Source organism: Phocoena phocoena, chromosome 1, assembly GCF_963924675.1.
Source record: "Phocoena phocoena chromosome 1, mPhoPho1.1, whole genome shotgun sequence".
NCBI classification, from domain to species: Eukaryota; Metazoa; Chordata; class Mammalia; order Artiodactyla; family Phocoenidae; genus Phocoena; species Phocoena phocoena.
Genome location: NC_089219.1, coordinates 235,949 through 252,562, shown reverse-complemented (window position 1 = coordinate 252,562; position 16,614 = coordinate 235,949). Strand labels below are relative to the sequence as shown.

General features: G+C 65.4%; 2 protein-coding genes across 2 annotated transcripts; one reads left to right on the top strand and one right to left on the bottom strand.

The window, feature by feature from the left end:
* The first annotated feature begins 652 nt into the window (after positions 1-652).
* On the top strand, positions 653-1,411 carry RNF223 (ring finger protein 223). The gene has a single exon (XM_065890624.1). It carries the CDS (start codon positions 653-655, stop codon positions 1,409-1,411), a length of 759 nt encoding a protein of 252 aa, XP_065746696.1.
* An 804-nt stretch (positions 1,412-2,215) lies between these two features.
* Positions 2,216-15,212, bottom strand: LOC136133412 (tyrosine-protein phosphatase non-receptor type 11-like). The gene is made up of 16 exons (XM_065890602.1): positions 15,199-15,212; positions 9,237-9,359; positions 8,040-8,237; positions 7,196-7,382; positions 7,000-7,119; positions 6,689-6,802; positions 6,431-6,527; positions 6,109-6,188; positions 5,564-5,719; positions 5,221-5,352; positions 4,361-4,515; positions 4,188-4,255; positions 3,681-3,999; positions 3,481-3,531; positions 2,610-2,706; positions 2,216-2,416 (listed from the first exon to the last, which is right to left on the bottom strand). The coding sequence occupies exons 1-16, from the start codon at positions 15,210-15,212 to the stop codon at positions 2,216-2,218; spliced, it is 2,112 nt and encodes a 703-aa protein (XP_065746674.1).
* Between the last annotated feature and the right edge of the window lie 1,402 nt (positions 15,213-16,614).

Genomic DNA, 16,614 nt, shown 5'->3' with positions numbered 1-16,614 from the left:
AGCTCAGGCCGGCTCTAGATCCAGAGTCCCAACCCTCACCCAGCCAGGCCTGGCACCCACCCTCACACAACTGCCCGCAGATCGGGCGCATGCCAACCAAATCGGCCGCCCACACTGGGATCTGTGTTCAAACCCACTTCACCTGACCCAGAGCCACACTCCTCCTGTGAGAGCCTGGGCCCCGCTGGCTGTCACCCCAGCCTCCGAGCCGCCTCTAATGCACCGTGGCTGTTCTGTGTCATGTGCCCAGGGCCCACCCTGGCAGAGCCCCGATGTAAATAGTAACTGTTGTGGGCCATCGTCATCATCACCTTTATTTCTGCCCAGTGGCACGTCCAGGTAGGCCAGGGCTGGTGGGAGGGTCTACAGAGCAGTGGTCCACAGGGCCCAGGCAGGCTGGGGCACCCCCGGATGCTGAGCCCTGACTCAGCAGGTGAGGGGCTGGGGAGCGCAGGGTTACAACTTGAGCAGAAAGACCTTGAGCCAGGGACGGGTGGGACTTGGTGGGGGTGCCTGCAGATGGGCAGTGTCCTTCCCGGAATCTCTGGGTGATGCAAGAGAGGGACGGGGAGACAGCGACAGACAGACCTTGCAGGAAAGGGGCAATCGAGGTCACTCACAGGGGTCTCTGTTTGTCCCACAGCCCAGAACCATGTCATCAGGCCCGCAGGTGTGGCACACGGCCCTGCCGCCTGCCGGCAGGAGCAGCCCCACCACCACAGTGCCCAGGTCCCGCGGCTCGGCCGGCAGCCCCAGGTCCCCCGGCAGCCCTGGCTCAGAGAAGGCGGTCTCCCCGCTGGAATGCTCCATCTGCTTCTCGGGCTACGACAACATCTTCAGGACACCCAAGGAGCTCTCCTGCACCCACGTCTTCTGCCTGGAGTGCCTTGCGCGGATGGCAGCCGCCCGGCCCGCAGGCCAGCCGGGTAGCGAGGTCGTGCCCTGCCCGTTCTGCCGGCGGCCCACAGCCGTGCCCATTGCCGGGGCCCCCGCGCTGCACACCAGCCGCCAGCTGCAGGCTCGGATGCCGGCACACCTGCGGCGGGAGGAGCCCGTGTGGCTGGAGGGCACCAAGCTGTGCTGCCGCCCGCCGCCCTCTGCGCCTGGCCCTGCGGCGCCCGGCTTTGTGTACGTGGACGTGAGCCCGAGCAAGCCCACCACACCCGCAGCACCCGTGCCCACCCCGGGCCCTGCCCGCCGTCAGGGCTGCCTGGCCCGCTGCTGGGCCCGCCGCAGGGACTGGAGGCGCGCGGCACTCATCGCCGTGCTGCTGCTCGCACTCTTATGCGTGGTGCTCTGGCCCGTGCAGTGCGCGCTCAGGACCGGGAGCCTGCACTGCCTCCCCCGGCCACCCCCCGCCGCCGCCCCCAGCGCCGCCACCTTCTCGCTCGGGTCTCTGGCTGACAACTAGGGTTACCGCCCCCACCCCCGGGATCCCAGAGGAGCCCCCTGGGATCTCTGAGGAACCCACACCCGGTTCGGCACACCTGCCCCCGCTCTCTGGGGCTGGCTCCTGTCGGGTGGACAAAATGGTCCCCCGAGCTCCCAGGGATCACAGATCCCTGTGGGCCCCAGAGGCCGCCCCCCTAACTTCCATCTTGCAGATGGGGAGACTGAGGTCCAGGAGAGAGCTTGGCGAGGCCCCTTCCCCATACACACTGTGAATCGCACGCAAGACCAGCCCCTTGCTGAAAAGGGAGCGGGCTCACCATCTTTCTTTCATTTTCACATTTTGCCCACGGCTCCTCCCTTCCCCAGGCAGGGCTGGCCCCTTCCCTCGGGTGGCCAGGGGGACAGAGGGCAGTGGCGGGGAGCCCAGCCCACCCTCCTGAACTGTACATTTTTAAATAAACTATTTTGTACTCGCAATTGGTAAGGGGTCCTCACTCTCTGTGTCCTCTTTCCTGCACCATTAAGCCCCTCCCTCCAGAAAAACCCCCAGTCTGCCCCTTCTGCAAAGACCCTCAATCCAGAGGACACTCCCACTGGACTGCACTCCCAGCAGCACCTAGGGTGGATGGCCGCAGGTTCTAGGGCGTCCGACTGTTGTCCCCTCTGGGCTGTGGATGGGCTGCGGCACTTCTGGACTTGGCTGCCCCCGGGGGCCGTGAGGCTCTCCCAGGGAGATGGAGAGGGCCTGGGGCACCTGGGGCAGGCGGGACTGCTGTGGGGCCTTGGCCTGGTCCAGGGCCCTCCCCCCCAGCCCCCACCATGGTCACACCAGGCCGCCTCCCCCAGAAGTCACAGCCCCACAGTCCCGCCTGGAGCCCTGACTGGAGGGCCGCAGGACCCCGTGGCCCCCGGGAACCGAAGTCCAAGTGTGCACGGAAGAGGGGCTGGCGACAACCAGCGTGTCCTGAAGACCCACAGACCTCAGGCTCCTCCAGCAGACCTTCCCGGGCTGGGCCAGGCCTGGCTGGTGAAGCGAGTGTCGCAAGGGCGGGCGGGAGTCCTGCCAGCCCCCACCCCTCCCCCACCCGGTTCTGCCCTCAGCCCCAGGAATCCTGCACTGCCAGCTTGGCATGGCAGAGAGGCCAGGCCGGTCTGGCTCTCGCACAGGTCCAGCCTCCTCACCCCTCACCCCAAAGCCCAGGACTTCCTGCTCCTACCAGCTGGGCCTCTGGCTCAGGGACACCCTGGGGAAGCTGGGCCCAGTCGTGGGGACCCACATGCTCTCTTTCTCCAGGCCCCAACAAAGACACAGAACTGAGAAGAAGGCATTTTACTGAGGAAACCACAAAGCCACAGGGACATCCATGATGGGAGGGTGCAGCCGTGGACCACAGGCCAGTGACATCACACCATCACAAACCAGCCAGGCACACATGGAGCCCCGCCCTCATCACCGTGGTCACACAAGCACGTCACATATTCTCTCATTCAACAAACACGTGTCCACTCGTGACAGCAATGTGACGGTCTGGGCTAGGCCTGGACACGGCAGGGACGGAGCCACTGCCTGGCCCACATCCTAGACCACGGCTGTGGGCAGGGCTGAGAAGCAGCTTTGAAGGGGTGGGGGGCATGCAGGATGCAGGGGAGAGGGGCACAAACGCTGGTGACCACGGACTGGCACTCACTTGCTGGTCACTCGTGTCCCACATACAGGCTGACACTCAAACGTGTGGCACACACAAGGTCACACATCGTCACTGCGCCGTGCAGGTGGTCACTGGTGGCCTCCCACACTGAGACAAACCGCAGCCCTGCAGCCCTGCCTCCCCTCCTCCAGGAGGGGCAGGGACACCGGATCTCCTAAACTTCCCTCACCATTTCTGGACGTGCAGACCTGGTCAGGGAGGGTCTGAGGGGCAGACCCGGGACCCCCGCCCCCCAACCCCGCAACGCTCTGGGCTGGGCGCCGGTCTGCACAGTCCTAAACACAGTCCTTTGGAGGAACGCGAGGGCCGGCCTTGCTGGGCTCCCGCCTTCTCGCACGGCTCCAGCCCCAATCGGGGCGCGCGCACTCGGGGCCCTCACGGCCAGAGGCGCAGCAGGTTCTCGTACACGTGGCCGGAGGCCTCCGGGGTGCTGCGGGCGGAGACGGGCTTCGGCTGGGGGCCACCTGCGATCCCGCCCCCTCGCCCCGGGCCACGCCCCCACGCCCGGGCCACGCCCCCGAGGCCTCCCTGCCGGGACTCCGCCCCACCCCCACCCCCGGTCCCTGACGCCCCACTCACGCCGCCGGCGCCCGGGACGGCGCGGTTCCGGGGCTACAGCCGGGGTCGGCGGGCGAGGCGCCCACCTTCAGGGAGTCGCGCTCCTCGGGCGGCTCGCGCTGAGGGGAGGGGCCGCTGGTCACCATGGTGATGCCCCCGCTGGTTCCGCCCCGGCCCGGCCCTGCCCCCACCTGCTCGCGCAGGCGTAGCTGCTCGCCCCGGATGTACCGCTGCAGCGCCAGGTACACGAACTTGTACTGCGCCTCGGTCTGCACCATCCCCGAGCGCTGCCGCCGCACATGCTGGATCGTCTTGGGGACGTCGATGTCGCAGTCCAGCCCTGGGGACGAGCGAGCTCAGGGCGGGGCGGTGAGGCAGGGAGGAGGTGGGAGGGCCAGATGAAATAGGCGGGGCCGGCAACTGCAGGGGGCGGGGCTAGATGGAAGGGGAGGGGCCGGTACCGGGGCGGGGCTCGATGGGAGGGGGCGGGGCTCGGTTGCGGGGCGGGGCCTGCCTGGGGTGGCTCACCCTGCCTGCGAATGACGTCCACCAAGATGTCAATCACAATGATTGTGCCAGTGCGTCCGATGCCGGCACTGTGGGGACGGACCAGGAGGCCTGTGGCCAGTTGACGGGACAAAGCCGTGGCCCCTTCCCCGGTCGCACCTGTGCCGCTGGCCCCGCCCCGTCCCTGGTCGCACCTGCAGTGCACTACCATGGGTCCGGCCCCCGGCATGCCGCTCTGGGCCCGGTTCACCTCGTCCAGGAAGCCAAGGACGCCGGCGGGCTCGGCCGGGACTCCGTGGTCCGGCCAGCCGAAGTACTGGCAGTGCGCCACTGTGCGCGGTGACTCCTCCTGGTTAGGGCGGGCTGGTGAGCGCCAACCGGGGGGTCTGGGCGGGTCCCAGGCGCCCCGCGCAGTGTCGGGGCTGACGCTGCTGTGACCCTCGGTGGGGAGGGGCCCAGGGACTGAACCGGGAGGAGGCAGGCTGTGGCGCGGTGGGGTTTGCCAGAAGGAGTGACCAGCGGGGCCCGGACAGAGCAAGAGGGAGTGGGAGGAAAAGATGGGATTCAGGGCTTGGGGGACCCCCCAGATGGCCCCAGGAGGCTCAGGTGCCTGGGGAAAGGAAGAAAGATGGTCTGGGGGGGAGAGCAGCGTTCTGGGAAGTGAATTCGATTTGGGAAAGGCCAAATGCAGAGGCTGGCAGGACCCCCCAGGTGCTTAGACAAAGGGAACTGGCCAGGAGGGATCTGTGCCTGGGACAGGAATGGGCACCACCAGTGTTCAAAGGAGGCCGAAGGTGCTGAGACGGCCCAGGGAGGGCTGGAGGGAGAGGTGCATGTGGGTGTGAGGCCGCCCTGGAGCCAGGCAACTGTGGCTGAGAACGTGCCCGACTGGAAACACTGCCCAGCAGAGCCCAGTCCAAGACTGTGCCCACTGGATTGAGGGACGTGCAAGCCACCAGGGCCAGCCCAGGGCCTCCTCACCCCAGCGCAGACCTGGGGACTTCCCGACCACTCTGACCCTGGCCCCACAGGTCTCGTTGCCCTCCAGGCTCACCTGGTCTGCCCGCCACACCTGCAGCTCCCTCACACAATAGCCCTGGGCCTGGTGCTCAGCAACGTTGCACACACGCAGGCGGCCATACTCTTGGCTGCCGTGCAGTTCTGGCCAGTATCGGAAACACTTGTTCTGGGAGGGTGGGGGCATGGCATCAGCCATACTGGAAGACCACCAGCACCCTTGCCCCTCTGCCCCGTGGGACACACACGGGGTCTCATCAGTGCCCTCCCTGCTCCCCCAGCATCCCTAAGACTGAAGAAGCAAGGCTGGGCCAGCACCAGCACCGGTCCAGTGGGGCACGCGGCAGGCGGAGGGGAGGGACACGAGCCTGAGCCCCTACCCGGCCTCGCTCCACCTCTCTGGTGGTCATGACGATGACACGCGTGTTCTCCTGGTGCACCATGGCCCAGAAGGCAGCCGCCGTAGTTGGCAGACAGCCCTGGGTGGCGATGTACACCTTGCCTGGTCCGTGGCCTGGCTTCTCCTCTAGGTCACTCTGAAAGGAGGTGGGGTCCACTGCCTGCTGTTTCCAGGGATTAAAGTGCCAGAGGACCAATGCAAGTTGATGCAAATGATATGCAAAGTAGCCCAGTGGCTCACACGCAGTCCGCCGAGGGTGGGAGGGTCTTAGGACCAATATTTAGTCCAGCAGGCTCTGAAGACCCCTCTGAGGACCCCTTGTGGACTGCCGCACCCTGAATATCTGAATATCCCCCTGAATATCTATTGTCTTGCCAAGGTCCACAGATCACTTCAGAGCTCCAGGCTCATTATTATGGGGGATGGGGTGACTGGTGTTTGATCCACGCGGGGCCACGCGTGCAGCTGGCCACCCACACCTCGGCCACGCGTGCAGCTGGCCACCCACACCTCATGCACACTCACCCTGATGTAGTTGGCGTTGATGTAGTCGGCTCCAGGCACGCTGTCCTCCACATCACGCAGGATGACACGGGTGGTATCAACTGGGAAGGGAAGATGCCGCTTAGGTCTCCAGGGCAGAGGGGATGCTCGTGGACCCCACCTGCTTCCTGGCCCGCTGACCCGTGGTGAGCAGAGACAAAGGACGAAGGGGCAAGAGGGGGCATCACACTACTGGTGGGGAATGACCCCTGCCTTCACCCTCCAGGACCCCTCTGCCAGATGGGCCCCTGAATGTGGTGAATGGAGCCCTGGCCCCCCATGTGGCCCCAGGCCCCGGCCTCACAGGGGAGGATGTTCTTGTATCGGTTCTTGGGCTTGTTCTCCAGCCGCTGGCCCTCTTTCCGGGGATACAGGAGCCGGCATTCCTGCTGCTGCAGCATCTGGGGGATGTGGGGCTTTAGCCGGTGGCCCCAACCCTTCCCCGGAGCCCTCAACACCCACTCACACCCCCCGACCCACACCCCTCTGCTGGCCCTTGCCACAGCCCCAGAGGATGGGAGTTGGGGCGGGTGGGTGGGCGGAGCAGGCAGCAGTCCGGCACCTCGAACTCCTCCCAGAAGCCCTGCTTGGCCTTCTCGCTGGCATCCATGGCCTCGTTGAGCTCCCGCACACGGCTCTCAATGCTTGTGGCGCTGATTCTCGTGGTCTTGAGGGGCTGGCAGGGAGAGGCCCGCATCCAAGCTTAGCAGGGTCCAGCGGACCCCACAGTGCCCCGGCGCCCACACCCTTGCCCTCGGCCACCCGGCGCCAGCCTGGTGTCCTTTTTCCCGGGTGGGGCTGTGCCAGAATCCCTTGCCCCCCCAGGTGGAGAAGCCCACTCAGAGCCCAAGGTTCAGGTGCCCAGGGGCATACCTGCTGGAGGTGCACTACGGTCCCCGACCTCTCCACCAGAGGGTTCTTCCTGTAGCATTCCACCAGATCTCCCAGGGTGTCAAACCTCTCGCCACCTCCCACATCGTACTTCCCATCTGGCTGTGGGGACGGCAGTGAGCGGCCGGTGGTGCCCCCTCCCCTGGGTCACCCCCCAACCCCGGCCACTGCCTCCTACCTGGAAGTGTATCATGACATGGGTGACGCGTGCCTGGCGGTCCGCCCTGTCCAGCTGCTGTGTGAGCACTGACAGCACGAAGTCCCCAGGTTTGCTCTGACTCTCCCGAACCAGGAAGCTGCCCGGACGCCCCTTCTGCATCAGCAGCTTCTCGGCCTCCTTGCCAGACAGGTGCCCATGGTACCACCTGGCCCAGAATGGCACAGGTGAGACCAGGGGCCCCGGCCTGGCCAGGTGAGGGACACAGACCCACATGTAGCCTAAGGCTCTGAGACACAGATACCGAGAGAGGCACAGACCCACCCAGACCTCGGGGGCCCAGGCAGCACCCGCACCCAGGCCAGCCTCCGTCAGCCCTGCCCACCTCTCCGACCCTCCTCCGACCCAGAAAGCAGCAGGAGGCAGGACAGGCGGGCCCTGCAGTGCCCCAGGGTGACCACCAGGTGGCAGCCTCGTCCTCAACAAGGAGGGGCAGGATGGTCTCCCCAGGCCAGCCGCACCCTGCTTCCGCGGCAGATGCAGCTGGCTCAGACCTCCGCAGTGCACATAGGGAAACCGAGGCTGGGGGAACCTGCTCTCCCCAAGTCACCAGCCAGGAAGGCAGGGGGCAGGCTGGCTGCAGCCCTCCCACCCTGCACTCACCCCTGTGGCTGGTGCCTGGGACCTGGAAGAAACGAGGCCAGAACCCCGGGGGAGGGGGTGCAGTACGCTCCCTCAGCTTTGCCACAGCTGTGCCCAAGCCTGACCCTGAGTCCTGGGGGCAGAGGACACCCAGAGGCCATGCCCAGCGGCCCCTGCCCCCTCGGTCACTCACACGCACACCTGTGCAGACCCAGCTGCTTACCGTTCCGACGTGGGGTCCTGGCAGCTCAGCGGGTGCCAGAGCTCCACGGGGGCCCCGCCACGCTCTCGGAGCAGCCCCCCGCGCTGGCCTGTGTAGTGCTGCACCAGCTCGGCCAGCGTCGCGAACTTCTCCCCTCCGTACAGATCATAGTAGTCGCCTGTGTTCTGGATCTTGATGTGGGTCACCTCGTCGTGGCGCCTGGAAGGGCCGGTGCGCCAGCCGCCGTTGGGGGTTGCTGCTCCCATCACCACCCTCAGCTTCCCGAACAGTCCCTGGGGTTTTCCTGCCCTGAGATCTCGGCCTCTGCTGTCCCCCTGCCACGAACAGCACGGCCAAGGCCAGGCCCCTCCCCTCTGCAGCTCCCCGTGTCCAGCCAGTGTCCGGGCCCCACCCTGGGTGGCGGGCACCCTACCCCCACTGCCCATGGGGCAGCCAAGATCGGGCTTGTCGACCACAGGCCTGACTCTCCCTTGGCCTGGAGGCCGAGGCTTGGGGCAGCCTCTCCGGACAGACTCTGCCTCATTCCAGACCACCTGCCCAGGTGCTCCAGAGGATGGGGGAACTGGGGCCCCGAGACTGCTTCCCCAGGTGTCCCAGTGTGGCCTGGGAGGCCCCAGGAGAGAATGTCTGTGTCTCCAAGGTGAGGGAGGTCCATCCTGAGGGCTAACCTCATCCCGCCCACTGCCCAGGTTTAGTAGAAAACCCGGAAGGATCTGGAGCCCTTTGGGCAGACCCCTCCCCAGACCCCAGGCTGACCCGCCTCACCCAGGGTGGATGGACACGGATCCGGCTGTCCACTCTGCTGGTCATGACTCCTCCTGCCCATCCTCCCCGCACATTGGCCCTTTCAGGGCTCCGGCGAGACCCCCAGTGGAGGGCATCCTCAGGAGATGGGGGCACGATCCCGGCCATTGAGGCCCCTCAGAGGGTGGGAGGGAGGCCCTGCCGAAGCCCACCTCACGGAGCCCTCCCTGAAGGCCTCTCTAAGTGGCCCCCTCCTGCCCAGAGGCCACCTGGCCAGGAATGCCAGACTCCCCGCCAAGATCTCGCTCCCAGCAGGGGTCCTCACTGCCCACCCCCTCTGGAAGGACTGGGGAGCCTGATCCCCAGCTGTGCCCCCAGCTGAGGGTGTTCCGACCCCTTGAAGTCTTGCGGGACCTCGGGGCCTGTGCACACCCGGCATCACCACCCACCCACCTGACGGACAGCGTGAAGCCCCCTGGGCGGCTCTTGCTGGGTCTTGCCAGGAAGCTCCCGTGCTGGCCCTTGGACAGGAGCAGCCGCTCTGCCTCAGCCCCGCCGGTGTTGGGATGAAACCACCTGGAACGAGGACAGCAAGTTGGTGACGAGAGAGCCAGGAACACTGGGCAGTACTGACCACACCCACAATGCCTGCTGGGGCTGCCCTGTGCTCACCACCGTCCTTGAGCCGTGACCACAGGGTCTGGGGTCCGTGGGGAAGGAGGGGGCGTTGGGGGGGACCGGGGACACAGGTGGGCAGACACTGACCCACAGTGGCAGGTGGGGAGGGCAGACCCCCTCCAGAGCCCCCACAAGGACACGAGCAGGAACCTCAGCTCAAGCCCTCGGCCGTCTCTGCCCCCACCCACCACCCACCGGGTGCCCCAGCCCAGCCGAAGGCACTCGGGAACCCCCACGGCCACCCGGGGCTCCCTTCCTCCCCTTACGGCCCAGCAGCAGACCCTCGTGGCCCACCCCTCCCAACTTCACCGCCCCTCCCGGTCCTGGCCACCACCCTCTCCCGCGGGACCCCAGCATGGCACGCCAGTCACTGGGTCAGCACCCCCGGAACGAGAGCACAGCCCACAGGCCCGTCACCCCCGAGAGCGCCCCCCACCCTGTTGCCACCTGCCAGTCCCGGCCCCTCACCCCACCAGGCTGTGCGCCTCAGGGCCTCTGCGCCAGCTGTTCTCCGCTCCCGGCCCACATCGAGTGACAGGGGACCCTCTCCCCTCACTCTGCGACACCTATTCTGCTTTATTTTTCTTCCCAGTATTGGCATCTTCTTGACATATGCTACGTATTTATTGGCTTGTGGTCTATCTCCTTGATTTTAAGCCCCACAAGGGCAGTGTGTACGGCAGGGTTGAAAACAGAGCCTGGGCATTAACAAACATCCTTGAATTCAGAAGTGAGCGACCTCTGAATGGGTGGTGGGTGCTGGGCGAGCCCAGAGAGTCACCATCTGTTCTGCTGGGGGTCCAGGCTGAAAGGGACTCAACCCCACCCCCGCCGCTGCCACCACTCTGGGACTGACCTTCACAGCCTCCCGCACGAGATGTGGGGACAGGGCAGGGGAACCTCATCAGGACTGCACATGAGCCCACGGCTGAGATCATGACTGCTGTTAACTTTACCCCGGTGGCTTCTGTCTCCATGCGTCTCCCCCATTAGGGCAGGAATTTCTGGGGCTGGGATTAAACCATACTCGTGCGGTGGCCCCAGAGCGTCTCAGAGCAGGGTCCCTGCACGATCCCCCAGAGGGACACTGTGGCACGGTATCTGGCCTTCCATTGGCAACACTGTGTCTCCCAAAGGTCACTGCAGGAAGGGCTTGGGATCTCTGGTTCAGAGGTGTGTCCCCGGTTCACCGTGCAGGTGACACACGGTGTTGGGGGTAGTCCTGCCCCATCCTGCATCCAGTGGGAAACCAGGGCCCCCAACTCCAGCTCTGCTGCCTTGCGACCTCCCCAGGCCCCGCCCAGTTGTTCGCAGTCATAACCCGGGCACAAATGGGGTGGGGCTGCTGTGCCCCGGACAGACCCTGCCCCGCCCCACAGTTGACCCAGTACCATCTCGCCCCACTGAGATCTTTCTGGAATGGGAATCAGATCACATCTCTTGCGTAAAAGCCGGCCTGCACGCCTCCTCCAGTCCTCCTGCCGCTCCCTTGCCTCTCCTGGGCCCCTTCGTCCCTGCCGTCAGCTCCTTCCTGAACCCTCCAAGGAGCCACTGTGCTCAGTCTACATCGCGCTGTCTGACGCACAGCCCATGGCAGGTGTGGGGTGTGCAGGTGAATGGATTAAAATTCAGCAGAATCATAATCCCAGTTCCTGGGTCACAGTGGCCACGTTTCACTGCTGAAAGCCACGTGTGGCCACTGGAGGCTGTCGACTGCGGTGGGAAAGCAAATTTCCACCATCACAGAGAGTTGTGGCCTGTGCTGGTCCACACTGCCCATCTTCGCCTGAGTCACCACAGACCTGTTTCCCTGGGCTCTCAGGGTCTCCCTCGGCCTCCCAGGGCCAGTGGTCAGGCCTCCTTCCAGAAGCACGTACTCCACACGGGAGTTCTCCACACTCCCCTGGTTTCCCACCTCAGCCGGCCTGGGTCCTCTCCCTTCTTCTGACCCCGCGGTGCTGGAGCCCCACCACCTGTGCCCTACACGTGTCTCCACGTCCACGCACTGTCTACATCTCCAGCCCCACCTGGGCTCTGAGCTTCAAGCTCATAGACACAACTCTTTCCAGTATCTCTGTCTGAAGGGTAACAGGATCTCTATCTTAACGTTTGCAAAATTCGAAACTCCTGATAGGGCCCCTGTTCTATGCAGTCCTCGCTCAGTGAAGGGGGCCACCGCCCGCCCATCACTCAGGTCCCTGCCCTCAACTCCCCAGCACGCTCCCAACGCTGTGCCCTCTTACCCTGACCTCCAGACACCCCAGAACCAACCGCTTCTGCCACCGCCCCGGGACCAGTGCCCACTGGCTCTTGCCTGGACGTCTCCAGGCCTCATGCTTCACCCTCAGCAGAGCCATGGCAGACAGAGGGGTTCTCAGAAAATGCACATCAGAGCCGTTTAAACCTTGCCAGTGGTCCTGCGTGGCTCTCAGGACGCTCACACACACCTCAAGGACCCCCCACTAGAAAGCCCCTCCCCCTGTCGTCCATCTCTCTGTTCACTGGCGTCACTCCGCCTCTGGCCGCCTCCAGCCGGCCCTACGGGGCACGGCTCACGCTCCCTCCCTGACCATCCCGCTGCCCCTGCCATCAGCGCCGCAGCGGCATCACTGGCCCACCTTCCACGTGTGGCGCCTGCAACAGCAGACGGGCACGCACAGGCTTCTGCGTTTACCTGTCTCCCCGTGTCTTCATCACCAGACGTGAGCCCTGGGGGAGGACAGGCTCCGTTCTGACCTCCATGGCTCCCCAGGGTCCACGTACTGGTTCAGAGAGGCCCAGAAGCTCAGGTGACCTGCACAGGGCCAACCAGAGCTCCTATGCGGCTCTCCCTGGAGGAAGGAGGGATGCCACCAGCCAGGCACTTCCTGGGCACTTTCTGGGCCTGGGGTCGAGCTCCCTGCCGCGCTGGCTCTAGAGGAGTGGGGCCTGGGGGCTGTTTGGTCGAGTGGTTCAGCAGATGAAGCTCCCAGGGGGAGGGGCTGCCACGTGATGACCTCCAGGGCCAATCACAGGACAGCAGGCGAGGCCACCAGGAAAAGGGCGAAGGCCTCGTGCCGTCAGAAACGCGGCAGTGTGTGTGCGGGGGACACTGGAACCCAAAGGAAGGCCTCTGACCCCCCACCCTGGGGCCACCCACTCCGCTGAACCACATCCTGTGCCCAGATGCCACCTCCCCCAGCCCCAGCAGCCTCAGACGCCAGTCCAAGATGGGCGATGCCCAGAGTGTGGGACCAGGGAGAGAGGGTGGAGGCCCAGCATCAAAGGTGAAGGGCATATTGTTTGTCCTTTCTGGGACTCTCGCTCATACTTTCCATCCCTCTCTCCTCCCCGAAAGCTGCCCCGGGTCTATTGGGTGGAAATCTCCAGGGGTGGGGTATCCTGAGAGGACACAGCAGCTCACACCACAGCAGCTGCAACCCCAGGCCAAGGTAGGCCTCACTCCCCCGACCAGGCCTAGCGGTGGAGCCAGGTGTCCGCAGGATGGCGCAGCCGGCGGCCCCTGGCTAAGGGGCGGGACGAGGTGGGGAGGCTGCAGTCCCGTCTCCAGTCTCCACACCAGGGTCACTTCTGTGCCAAAGGGCTCCCTGCTCAGTGGCAGGTCGGTGACTCAGCTCTGCCCTGGTCACATGGTCAGGCAGGCCTGGGAGAGGGGCAGGTGAGGTGGGCAGGGCACACTGGGCTCCCCATGGGTCTAACAGCCCGGGCCTGCCAAGGCCAAGCTGAGCCCAGTCAGTGCCCCGGAGTCCAAGAACAGCCCAGCCTGAACCCACTGGCCACCGTCTGGTCCAGCTTTCTGTGTGGCCTTGGTGTCCCAGCTGTAGATGGCACAGCTCCAACCCTGGGACCCTGGGAGACCCATGAATGGCCTGTCGACACGCTTACAGACACGGTACAGGGGCTGGACACACCTGCAGGGAAGACATTGTCATGATGGTGGGAGATACACAGACAAGTGGGGAGGGTCCCAGGCTGGAACTCCAGGGCTGGGGACCCCAGAGCACAGTCAGTGTTCTTCTCCATCTCCCTGCCCCCAGCCCCTCCTGGTCCCAGAGGAACCTCAACCAAGGCCTGTTCTGTCTATGCAGAGCCGAACTAACCAGAGACACGCTTTCTTCTCCAATCTGGAACAGAGGGGGAGCTCGAGGATGCTCAGCAGCTCCCCATAGGACCCGGCTCCTTCCCAAGCACCAATATCAACACGTCAGGCAGCAGCAGTAGGCAGGACTTGCGCCCAGCCCTGCCCACAGCACCGGAGTCCTGGGGCGAGAGGTGCCGATGACGGTGCCCGTTGACCCACAAACCACAGGGCGAAGGGGAGGCGCCACAGGGTGGGGGCAGGTGTAGGGGGATGGGCTTCGCTTGGGACTTGGTTGGGCCTGCCCAGGCCCGATAGGGGCGTGGGCAGGGACCCGGGGGCCAGAGGAGGGACCGTCCAGAAGGCCATCACAGGGCAGGGCAGGGAGGGTTGGCGAGGGCGGGCAGAGCCGCACCGGGGCTTTCCCAGGCTGGCCCAGGGTCACATGCACATGACGCGGACATGATCTTTTCTGAGCACCAGAACTTGCCTGGGGGACAAGGAGTGAGGCCAGTGGAGCCCGAGGGGTGGTTCCAGGCAGAGCCCAAAACATCCTCCTGCCTGAGCTCCAGCTGGATGTTAAACCTGGGAATCGCAGGGCTCTGGGGCTGACAGGTTCCTGGAGACCCAACCCACCTCCACTATTCCTGAGCCTAAGAGGGCCTTTGACCCTGCCGGAGGCCACCGTGCCAGGCTCACCACACCCCTTGTAGGGATTCTGGAGCCCTCACCGCTGACGCACTGCCCTGGCCCCGCAGATCAGATCTTGTCCAGCCCCCTCACTGATCTAGGGAGTCACTCGGGGTCTTAGGGCAACCCGCCCTGTGACCTCCAGCCTCACCAAACCCCAGAGGGGCTGTTCCGGATGTGCCAGGAAGTGGCGACAGGCGTCTCACAACTGTGGCTCGCCACAGACGTCCACATCCAGCTGGGGTCTGAGCTCACAGGAGTGTGTGCACACCCGGGGTGGGGGGGCGGTCTGGTGGAAAGGGCAGGAAGGGCAAGTCCCGTCTTCCCTCTTCATGGAGGCCAGAAGCTGGCTTGACTTGAGCCCCATCCCGGGTCTCACACACACCCCTGCCAGGGAGCTCACCCCTAAACTTGGTCCTTAGGAGGGTCGGGTCGGGGTGGGGGATGAGCCTGTCAAGGGAGGGCTGATCCTTGCAGGTCAAGGGGCCACAACTAGAGGGGGAGACCAGAGCCTCCAGGATGGCCCCAGTTTCAGGACTGGGGAAACGGGGGACCCCACCAGGTGTAACACATCTCTGGTGGCCCAAAGGGAGCCTGGAACAAAGCAAGGAGTCCAGGGGAGTGAGAGAGGGTCTGTTACTGACCTGACACGTGCTGCCCGCTCTAGGCTCCAGCCACTGCCACCCGAGAGCACCATCCATTCCCTAGGGTCAGGGTACCTCTGACCCCCCACCGAGACCCAGCCCCCCGATCGGAAAGAGTCCCATCCACCCGCCGGGGTGAGGCTGGGCCTCGCTGGCCCGGGACGCGTGGAAGGGGGCAGGTGTCAGAAGGTCAGGCCTGAGCACCACCGGTCGGGAGCAGGAGACGTCCCGGGGAGCATCTCGCCCGCACCCCCTGTCCGCGCCCGTCGGCCGGAACCGCACGTGGTGGGGTCCCGGCTTCTGGCCACCGGGAGGCCGGGCTCACCTGCGCGAGGTCATGTCTGCTGGGCTCAGGGTGCTCCGGCCGCACGGAGGAGGCCCCGCCTACCTCGAGGATCCGCCCACCGGAGCTCCGCCCACCTTAGAGGTCCCGCCCCTCCCGAGCTCCCTTAAAAGGAGCCGCGCCCTCAGGTCTCGCTACGGTACTGGGAGGTTGCACCAGTTCCCCAGGGCGCCGGGCTTCAGGACGAGGGGCTCACGCCACATCACGGGCTAGGAGGGCGAAGGCGCCAGGCGGCCCTGGTCCGAGAGGCGCGTTAAGTGATTAATTATGTGTCCTGTTCGTCTGGGTGCTTTCCTTCCAAGAACCTTTCGAGCTCCACCTCCGTCCTAGGGGAGGAGGGGCTGCACTTCCCGCACCCCGGGTGGAGGGGCTCGGAGCTAGAGAAGCGGGTGGAACAGGTCCCACCGGCCCCGCGTCCCGGAGGGGGACCCCAGAGGGACGGAGGTGGGAGCCCACGTGATAACCAGCTCCTCCCTCTTAGCCGTCCTAGCTTGGGCTGCCGGCTCCCCTTCTCTCCACCTCTGCCACCCGCCTAGTCGCCACACTTCCTAAGTGATGCTGACACCCCCTTGACCTCAGGGCCTTTGCTCCTGCTACAACTGCCCCCACCAGGCCGGCTTTCCCTGGGGCCCGCTGGCCAGTCGCCTGGGGGTTTCACCCTTCCTTGCCTGGGCCTAACCTGGGGGTCCCGTTAGGATTGTCAGGGCCTGCCCAGCGCCACGCCGCCCCCCCACCCCTCCACCTTTTCAGGAGCGGTACACCACCAGCTTGGGACCTTCTGCTGCTTGCAAGCCCTGATCCCAAATCACCACCACCAGTGCCAAGAGCAGGTTGGAGTGCCCCTCGCCCTCCTTGGCTTTTCCTCTTCCTCACCGTCCTGACAACCTGGAGGGTCCTGCACCCTCAGCGCTTGTTGCCCCGAGAGCTCCTCCTTCTGGAAGCATCAGCTCCCAGAGCACCCTCTCCTGGTCCTCCCACCGTGGGGGTCTCTTCTCCCCTCACTCAGCCGAGCCCACCTACTCCCTCATGTGCCGGCCTCAGCCCAGCTTCCCCTCTGCTTGGTAGCCCACGGCCTCCTGGACTCCACTCAAGCGGCCTCAGCCCCTCAGCCCAGCCACTCCAGACGCAGCAGGGGGCCTGCCCAGGTGCCCCTGCTCCTCAGTCAGTGCCTCCCCCTCCCTGTGTCCAGCCCACACCGGCCCACCAGGGTCCCCTTCCCTCAGGCCTCACCTCCACCCCATCCTGGCTCCCCCAGAGGCCCTCCTTGCCCTTAGTACCGCCAGCCCGCTCTCCTCGCAGCCCCTCTTCCCATCCTGTGCTCACAGACACCCGGACGTAGGCTGGTACATGTGCAGACGCATACACACATGCACACGTGGCGGGGGCTGCAGCCTGCCC

Bases quoted from the DNA above. Each gene is read 5' to 3' on its own strand.
- RNF223 (XM_065890624.1), top strand. From the start codon at position 653: ATGTCATCAGGCCCGCAGGTGTGGCACACGGCCCTGCCGCCTGCCGGC.
- LOC136133412 (XM_065890602.1), bottom strand. The intron at 4,000-4,187 runs GTGAGCCACCCC...GCTCGTCCCCAG, and splicing joins GGACGTCATTCGCAGGCAGG to GGCTGGACTGCGACATCGAC. The intron at 2,417-2,609 runs GTAGGAGCAGGA...TCGCTTCACCAG, and splicing joins CTGAGCCAGAGGCCCAGCTG to CCAGGCCTGGCCCAGCCCGG.